This window comes from Apium graveolens, chromosome 4 (assembly GCF_009905375.1).
Source record: "Apium graveolens cultivar Ventura chromosome 4, ASM990537v1, whole genome shotgun sequence".
NCBI classification, from domain to species: domain Eukaryota; kingdom Viridiplantae; phylum Streptophyta; class Magnoliopsida; order Apiales; family Apiaceae; genus Apium; species Apium graveolens.
The window spans coordinates 309,570,233-309,580,024 of NC_133650.1; the positions used below are offsets into that span (position 1 = coordinate 309,570,233).

At 35.5% G+C, this 9,792-nt stretch overlaps 1 protein-coding gene and 3 non-coding genes across 4 annotated transcripts; all 4 read right to left on the reverse strand.

The window, feature by feature from the left end:
• Positions 1 to 4,906: 4,906 nt before the first annotated feature.
• LOC141720106 (uncharacterized) lies at positions 4,907 to 5,662 on the reverse strand. The gene has a single exon (XM_074522461.1). It carries the CDS (start codon positions 5,660 to 5,662, stop codon positions 4,907 to 4,909), a length of 756 nt encoding a protein of 251 aa, XP_074378562.1.
• Positions 5,663 to 7,826: 2,164 nt separating this feature from the next.
• Positions 7,827 to 7,898, reverse strand: LOC141722777 (small nucleolar RNA Z105). Its single transcript, XR_012575780.1, has one exon. It is a non-coding gene; the product is annotated as a small nucleolar RNA Z105 (small nucleolar RNA).
• An 882-nt stretch (positions 7,899 to 8,780) lies between these two features.
• LOC141722783 (small nucleolar RNA R16) lies at positions 8,781 to 8,866 on the reverse strand. Its single transcript, XR_012575785.1, has one exon. It is a non-coding gene; the product is annotated as a small nucleolar RNA R16 (small nucleolar RNA).
• A 163-nt stretch (positions 8,867 to 9,029) lies between these two features.
• LOC141722784 (small nucleolar RNA R16) lies at positions 9,030 to 9,112 on the reverse strand. Its single transcript, XR_012575786.1, has one exon. It is a non-coding gene; the product is annotated as a small nucleolar RNA R16 (small nucleolar RNA).
• Positions 9,113 to 9,792: the final 680 nt, after the last annotated feature.

Sequence of the window (9,792 nt, forward strand, 5' to 3'; positions counted from 1 at the left end):
TTCTTTTTGTAATCTACTTGTTCAAATTTCTTCTTTTCAGAGGTTGGCTTTCTGCACTCACTTGCAAAGTGTCCACTCATACCACAATTAAAACACTTGAACTTGGATTTGTCCACCATGTTCTTATGGGGTTTAGTGGCTCTAGTGTTTTTTCTGAACTTCATCTTTGCAAATCTCCTGGACAGAAATGCAAGATGCTCATCAATACCATCAGAGTCATCTTGACTGGAGTTGTCTTCATTTTCAGCAACTTGCCCTTTACCCTTGTCTGATTCTGGATTTCTTACACCATCTTTGGAGCTTGATGTAGATCTCACAGTTTCTTTTCTGCATTCTTTCTCATTTTCAGCTACCAATGCAACTGAACCTCCTTTCTTTCTCCCCCTCTCCAATACCTCATCCTGTTCCAACTCTAGTTCATAAGTCTTCAAGATTCCATATAATCTTTCAAGAGTAAAGTCCTTATAATCTTGAGAGTTTCTTAAGGAAACAGTCATGGGTTTCCATTCCTTTGGTAAGGATCTCAAAAATTTAAGATTTGAATCCTTCACCTGGTACACTCTACCATACAGCTTCAGTCCATTCAACAGCTTTTGGAATCTATTAAATGTGTCATTTAAAGATTCATTCTCTTCAAAATGAAAGTACTCATACTGTTGAATGAGAAGCTGCATTTTGTTCTCTTTTACTTGTTCTGTACCTTCACACAGCAACTGAACTGTGTCCCAAACCTCTTTGGCAGTTGAACAATTTATCACATTATCAAACATATCCTTGTCAAGACCATTAAACAAAATGTTCATAGCCTTCTTATCCTTGTGGACTTCTTCTGTGTCTTCCATTGTCCATTCTGCTCTAGGTTTTGGAATGGATTGACCAACAGCAATTGTGGCCGTAGCAACTGTGGCTACTTTGTGGGGAATGTGAGGACCATTCTCAATGCAGTTTACATAACCTTCATCTTGGGAGAGTAGATGAAGGTGCATTTTCACCTTCCAGTGGTGATAACTGTCTTTGTCAAGAACTGGGATCTTTACTCCAATATCCTTCTTACTCATCTTTGTTAGATTCCAAGATCTTTAAACTCTTTGTGTGTCAAGAGCTTGCTCTGATACCAATTGTTATTCCTAGAAGACTAACAATGAGATTTACAGAAGGGGGGGTTGAATGTAAATCTCAAAACTTTTTCAAGTTTTGAGCAGTTTATAAAGTTGTGTGTTCAAGAAGAACAAGTGTGTGAATTGCTTTAAGCTAATACAGACAGATATATATTCAAGCACAAATGTAAAGAACACAACAGACCTTAAAAACTTTTCTGGTGGATTTGTTGTTCCACCAGAGATGGTATATTAGAAAATCTGTGTTCAACAATGTTGATCACAGCTGCATCCTAGTACAAACTAGATGAATTTTCTCTCAAGATATTTCTTAACAGCTCTGGAAAAATCTCCCCTAATTACTAGCTTCTTCTTGGTTCATATATATTACCAAGTGTACAAGTGAAAAACAATATAAAATTACAATAGTAAAATAAGTTCTTCACTTGCTTCTTTTCCTGTTTACTCAAGTACTTTGTTGACTATTGCAACTTTGTACAAAAGAAGAACGGCTGCTTTTTCTGTTGATCCTGAAATTCGGCTACCACATCTCAGTTTTCTCTGTCAACCCACGTGCCTCTGCTTGTAGGTACAACTACCACTTATCAACGGCTGATTAGCAGAACATCCGTTGAAGCTTTCATCCGTTGATGACTTCATCCGTTGAAGGATGTTATCCGTTGAAGCTTTCATCCGTTGATGCTCTCATCCGTTGAAGGATGTTATCCGTTGAAGCTTTAGAGACATCCGTTGAAGCTTAGCTTCTCATCCGTTGAAGGTCTTTTAAGTCATCCGTTGATACCACTTCATTTATACAAAATTACAAGGCATGAAATATTTACAATTGGCCTTCCTATCTGCATATCATCTAGTAGTCAACATGACTCATAGTTTCTCTCAACTTCTAAGAATTACAATTTTAAATACAGAGACTGAAATATGCTACAATACTAGACTTATTTCTAAGTAAAGCTACACCATCAACGGATAGCCAAAGTGGTCTTATCCGTTGAGGCTACAGACACTAAATTTCTACTTAAGTGTTTTGTTAAATATATCATCAAACTAATGCACATATATTCCTAACAGTGCTCGACTTGTATCCCAAGACAATATTTTGTCCTTCCAAGATCTTTCATTTCAAACTCTATTTTTAAGTATATGACAGCATTATTAACCTCCGTAGCTGTTCCTACAAGATTTAAATCATCCACATATATAACAATAATCACAAAACCAGATTGTGATTTTTTGATAAAAACACATGGAGAAATTTGGTTACTAATATACCCATTCTTTTGTAAATAACGACTTAGTCTGTTATACCACATACAACCAGATTGTTTCAGCCCATACAACGATCGTTGAAGTTTAATGGAGTATGTATGACGAGGTTTCTTGAATTCATCCATTTTTAACCCTTTTGGGATTTTCATAAAAAATTCACTATCAAGTGAACCATATAGGTATGCAGTAACGACGTCCATAAGACGTGTTTCCAATTTTTCTTTAGATGCCATACCGAATATAAAACGAAAAGTAATTTCATCCATCACTGGCGAGTATGTCTCTTGATAATCAATTATAGGCCTTTGAGAAAACCCCTGTGCTACAAGTCGGGCTTTATATCTCATAATTTCATTCTTTTCATTTCGTTTTCTTATGAATATCCATTTATTCCCAACAGGGTTCACACCGATTGGTGTTTGGACAGCAGGTCCAAATACTTCTCTTTTACGCAATGAATTTACTTCTGTTTGGATTGCGACTTTCCATTTTGGCCAGTCTTTTCTTCAACGACATTCATCCACACTTTGTGGTTCAGAATCTGAATTTATGTCTACATCCAATGCTGCGGAATACACAAATACATCATCGATTATGGCTTTACTTCGATCCCATAATTTCATATCATGCACATAATTTATTGAAATTTCGTGATTGTTTAACCCCGTATCTTCAGGGACTGGAATCTCTTCATGAGATAATACCACTTCAGGGGTATTTGCTTCTTTTGGAGCTTGTGCCACTTTAGGGGCAATTTTCTTTACTTTTCTTTTTCGTGGTGCAACATCTTTTGCACCGACCGGTCTACCACGCTTCAGGCGTGGCTTTGATTCTGTAACCAATTCTTTTGTATCTGATTTTTGAATTGGTATATCTATTCTAGCTGGAGTATTTACTGCAGGTATATGAGATTTAGTTATATTTCTAGAATCGTTAAATGCGTCAGACATTTGGTTTGCGATATTTAGCATCTGAATAATTCTTTTAACTTCAAGTTCGCATTGACCGGTACGTGGATCTAGAAAATATAATCCTGATGCATTCCATGTTATGTGAGGATTAACTTTATTTGAATGTTTATCTCCCCCTAAGGGAGGAAACATAGACTCGTCAAAATGACAATCTGCATATCTTGCGGTAAATAAGTCTCCGGTTAGAGGCTCCATATATCTAATTATAGATGTGGAATCAAAATCAACGTAGATACCCACTCTTCTTTGAGCTCCTATCTTCGATCTTTGTGGTGGAACAATCGGTACATATACAACACTTCCGAAAATTTTGAAGTGAGAAATATTAGGAACTTGACCAAGTACCAAATGTAGCGGAGAATGTTGGTTCTAGGAAGTTGGTCTAATCCTAATAATATTAGCAGCATGAAGTATTGCGTGACCCCAAATAGATGTAGGTAATTTTGCTTTCAACAACAGCGGTCTTGCAATAAGTTGGAGTCTTTTGATAAAGGACTCGGCTAACCCATTTTGTGTATGTACATGAGGAACTGGGTGTTCAACTGAGATTCCTACAGACATGCAATAGTGGACAAAAATTGCAGATGTGAATTCGCCGGCATTATCTAAACGAATTGACTTAATGCAATGATCTGGGAATTGAGCTCGTAATTTGATTATTTGGGCAAGTAATTTTGCAAAAGCATCATTACGAGTTGAGAGAAGACAAACATGAGACCATCTAGTTGAGGCATCGATTAATACCATGAAGTACCTAAATGGGCCAGATGATGGGTGTATAGGTCCACATATGTCGCCTTGGATCCTTTCTAGAAAAGTTGGGTTTTCAAGCTGAACTTTAGTAGGGGATGGTCGAGTAATCAATTTTCCTAAAGAACATGCTGAACATGAAAGGCCATTGTTGGAAAGAACTTTAAAATCTTTAAGAGGATGACCAGTAGAATTCTCTATAATACGACGCATCATAGAGACGCCAGGATGACCTAATCTTTCATGCCAAAGTGTAAAAGATTTTGGATCTATGAGTTTGGAAGCAATGACATTGTGTGACTCAATAGTTCTAATTTTCATTATATATAATCCTGAGGAAAGTGAGTGAAACTTTTCTAAGATTTTCTTATTTGTAGAATTAGCGGAAGTAATAAGAAGATATTCTCTATCAGCCTCAGAGGTAGTTTCGATGTGAAAATCATTGAGTCGGATATCTTTAAAACTAAGAAGATTTCTAGTAGACTTACTAGAACATAATGCATTTGGAATGTGTATGTGAGTACCATTAGGGAGGATAAAACTAGCTTTTCCAAAACCTTCGATTATATTAGATACGCCGGAAATCGTTCCGACTTGAGCTTCGGTTTTGATTATTTGGGTAAAATATTTTCGGTTCTGTAGAATCGTATGAGTTGTACCACAATCAGCAATGCATATATCTTCAGAATCCATTATGTATATAATTAAGAAACATAATTTATTTGATAAGAACAAAACACACTACATAGTTCAAAAAAAATAAAGCACACAAATACACACTACTATAGTAATTATATAAAACTAATTTTCAGCCTCCCATATGGGAGTTTCGTTAGGTTCATTCGGACCATTAATGCTTATTCCTCCAGTTGTGATTCTCGGGAAATCATCTATGTTATTGTTGGAGAAATTTATTTCTACCATTTTCTCTTTTGATTTTTGTGAAGATTGGTATAGCTTAACAAGATGATCTGGGGCATGACAATTACGTGTCCAGTGCCCATCCATGCCGCACCTATAGCAAACATTTTCAGTTTTTCCTCCTCGTGGTGCCTTTCTTTTACTCTGTGATTCAAATTGCCACTTCCGGTGACCAGAGTTGTTATATGGACGAAAATGCCCGTGGCTCCGACCTCGTCCACGGGTTCGCCCTTGGCCCCGTCCACCTTTATACCCTTTTCCACGTACATTCTGCTGGAATGACATGTTATTTACTTCAGGTAATGGGGCAGATCCTGTTGGACAGGATTGATGATTCTTAATCACCAATTCATGATTCTGTTCAGCAACGAGGAGAGTTGATAGAAGATCCCCGAACTTAGTAAATTTGCGCTCCCTGTACATCTCTGCTAAGTTGATATTGTTGGGGTGAAAAGTTGATAATATTTTATCGATTTTTCTTTTTTCCATAATTTTCTCACCACACATAATAAGCCTAGAACTTATTTTGAACAAAGTAGAGCTATATGCTCGGACACTCTTAAAATCCTGAAGTCTTAAATTAGCCCAATCATTTTCAGCTGCAGGTAGATAAACTAGTTTCTGGTGATCGAACATATCCTTTAGATTTTCCTATAAAATAAAGGGATCCTGACTTCTAAGTACTCAGATTTTAAATCTTCATGCATGTGGCGTCGGAGAAAAATTATAGAGGTAAAGTTTTCTTCAGCTGTGGATTTATTTTCTGCTTTTATTGTATCGCTTAATTTCTTTGAACCCAAGTGCAACTTTACATCTTGTACCCATGATAAATAATTATCGCTAGAAATGTCCAAGGCAACGAACGACAAGCTTGTAATATTTGTCATACTAAATCTGAATTAAAATGAAAATTATTAAATTTTAATTCATCAATGTAAATATTACATAAAATCCTAGTTAATCGGGTGCATTAACAAGTACGCAATAATAAATGTATATATCATTATTATCATTGATAATATAAACAGATCTATATATAAAATGACAAATGGATTTTCACCCGCCACACGGACGTCTGCGTATACAAGTTATCTCCGACCAATAATAAATTAAAGTGGACAATCCTGCATAAGTTAGTTAGGGGCAAAAAAAATTATTATCCGATAAGTATGCAATTTATAAATTAAGGTTTCCACTATACTTCGGTATTACCCAAAATTCAATGGTACCGTAAAATAATTTTAATAGGCGGTGCTCCGACCATAAATTATTAGTAGAGGGTGTAACCACGTCTACTCCGGTTATATATATTTGAATTATATGTAGAGGGTGTAACCACGTCTACTCGTATATATGTGTATATTTAAATTAAAATTATACCTTCTCAGTTTCGGCAGGGATTCGTGCTAATAACGTGTTGTAATATACTAGCTAAATCTAAGAGGGAAAGAATGATAATCGGAGGGAGATAGAGAGCATATTTATAAGATGCTTGGTGCAAATTTTTCATTCATCAAGGCCATGTATTTATAGCCAAGTTGAAGAACAAAAACATTAAATATTAAATGCATTATCAAAATTTCTACTCCTAAGACTAGCTTTACTATTTTACCATTGACTTAAGAATTATAATCAATTATAACAAAATACCGATTTTCGGGACAATTTATCGGCAATTTTTAAAAAATCAACCGATTTCTATAACCATGCTTATTTGTAGGGTTATAATCGAGTCGAACAGCTCACCCGACTCGAATTCCTTTAGTGGGCTTGACTCGAGTCCGTTAAATTTGTCAAGTTCGGGCAAAATTAAACAAGCTGAGGGTGTAAACTTAAATATAAAATTAAACAAGTTGCCTCGTCCGACTGGTTTAAACCTGCTTGTTCAACTAAACAAGACAACTCGACTCGAGAGATTTAAACTAGATAGTTAAACAAGCAGACTCACGACTCAATTAATTTTGGCTCAAAACTCGACTCACTAGATTAGAATAACATCCCTACCTTCATGGAGCTGAATTCAAATTTTGGTCACTCAAAAAATTAATACTTACAAGTTACATTCAGAATTGTAAATATGATTATCCTTCTAATCCAGATTTTGTGGCCATTGAAATTGATGGGAGAAACTCATGGTGAAGATGCAGTCGAATTAGCAATTATTGTGTTAAAAGCTCGTTTTCCCTCTAAACTAAACTACTTGCTATCAGTAGGGTACATGTCACGAGACTCCCCGAAAATAGACAGTGTCCAGGGAAACTTGTTAGATTATACATCAAGCATCTCTAGTTCTCTGCCTGCAATTGTTGAATTTCATTGAAAAACAACAATGTTCTGTTACAAAAACTGGAATTACCCATAACAAATCTACAGATTTTGTTTACAACCTTGAGATAGTTTACTGCTTTCCAGCAATATTGACAAGAAATACTACAGCAGCCAATTTACAATCCACCAGAGAAGCTGCGGTTATTGCTTCATGTAAATAAAAGGAATTTGAGCTTTTCTTGTAAACCCAAAAATCTTATCAACTGCAATTCAACTCAATTGACAAATTCATAATAATGTAATTAAACAAGAATAGTATACATCAAACAGATCTTCAAATTTCGACATTTCACTAGTACTCAAGTGCAAATAGAGACCGTATCTTCTATTGACATTTCAATTCCGAATTAGCTAAACGATTGGTTAAAATAAAACTAATATTAATCATTTTGTACAGTATGGACAACTAAAAATGTGTTAGCCTCTAATGCATAGAATTATTAGAGTATTACAAAAAGAACTTGTGAAGCATTCAGAATGAGTAGGAGGTTATATTCATCAATTAATGAATCAGAATATAAACAAATCATCCTCATTATGCTCACAAGATCACCAAATAACAAAGTACTAAAACAGTAAAACCTTAATTAAATATGAAACTGGTGAAGAAATCATCAGAAAAGGATATAAATCTCAATCAGCAGGACACTACAAAAGTATCCCTTCAGACGACCGTCGTGAGAATTTGACATCCAAATCATCACTTGTACGATATTATAAATTTATCAATAGAAATGTGAAAAACATATCAATTTCCTACCCTTCATTATTGCGATAATATGAACATCTCACAACTTAAACCAAAATTGTGCAACTTAGGACGCTGATCACCATATCAAGGATAAGAATTATCCTACAACTTGTGCAAATCAACTTATTCAAATTCCTAAAAACATCACATAATCTAACATTGTATAACTAAGGACATTGATCAACATATCAAGAGTGACTAGTGTACCATTTGTGCCAAACCATTAGTTCCGATTCCTTTAAAACATCTCACAACATAATCAATCACTTAAGGATGCCAATCAGCATATCGAGGACGACAAAAGCCAAAATTCAAAAGATTCAGAAATCCTAACATTTACGCAATTTAAACAGGACCGAAAATCTAACCGACATACAAAACAGGATTCAATTAAATTGTTCAAAAATACATAGACAAGCTCAGATAATTGCACTAACATTTCACAGACAAAATCTCATATGTCCAGACATAAATTTGAGCAACATCATCATGGCTAATTACACAAAAAACTAAACTAAACAACATAATTTCAAAAAATCAATCTCAGATAAATTCCACACATGGCGGATATTATACAGACAATCAACATGGCATCAGTTCAGACCGCCCGTCTGCTTTTTATCATCATCGATAAAAAATAATCTAATTCAAATAATTAAAAAAAAATATTTGTCCGAAAGCATCAGATAATAAGCGGAGTTTTGTTCCACATTATATTTCAGTGGTTAAGCATAAAAACAGTTTTAACATCACTTGCTTTCTTCTAATTTACAAATTTTAACAAACATTACACAAAACATTACACGAGCCACTTGGATCATGAAATTTCTCATTCCCGTTAACCGTATTAAAATATCATGATCCAAGTGGCTCGTGTAATGTTTAACGGGAATGAGACAAAACAAAATCTCAAATTACACAACCAATGGCATCAGAAAAAAAATTGAGAGTAATTATCAACACGGAAAAATCAGTGTGTAGGATAAGATTGAACATCATATGCCAAATAATAATTTAATAAAAATGCATAAAAATAAATAAAAAAAATTAGATATAGGAAGGTCCATTTGACTCCAGTGCTAAGCTAATGTTAGAGCAAAGGGTTGGTAAGCCATCCAAAAGTTATATATATGCACCAGTTATATCTCCTTATCTATACTTACAGATTTTAAACAAGGAGAGGGTAAACCAGATGCAAATACACATTGAGAGAGAGAGGGGGAGGGAGCGGGAGAGAGAGAGAGAGAGTGTGTGTGGGGAGAGAGAGAGTGTGTGTGTGAGAAAGAGAGAGAGGAGAGAGAAGGGGGAGAGGACAGAGAGAGAGGGGGGAGAGGAGAGAGAGATAGGGAGGGAGAGAGAGAGATTAGTTTGTGACTGTTGATACCTTGGAGGCGGAGAGAGATGAAAGATGAAGTTTGCAGAGGAAGGTATGATATATAGGGCTTGTTTTGTAGGTAGAGAACTAGGGTTTAAGAAGCCCATGGATAGGATGTTGGTTTGTCCAGTCCAGTAACGTAAATGGGCGAGCAGTGAGTTAATGTGTATGGGCTTTAGGGCTAAATTTGATTAAGCCCATTTGACAGAAGCCCGCTTTCATATTATATTTTATAGCCCTAAAGTCCATACACATTAACTCACTACTTGCCCATTTACGTTACTGGACAAAGCCGCACTGCATAGTGGCCCT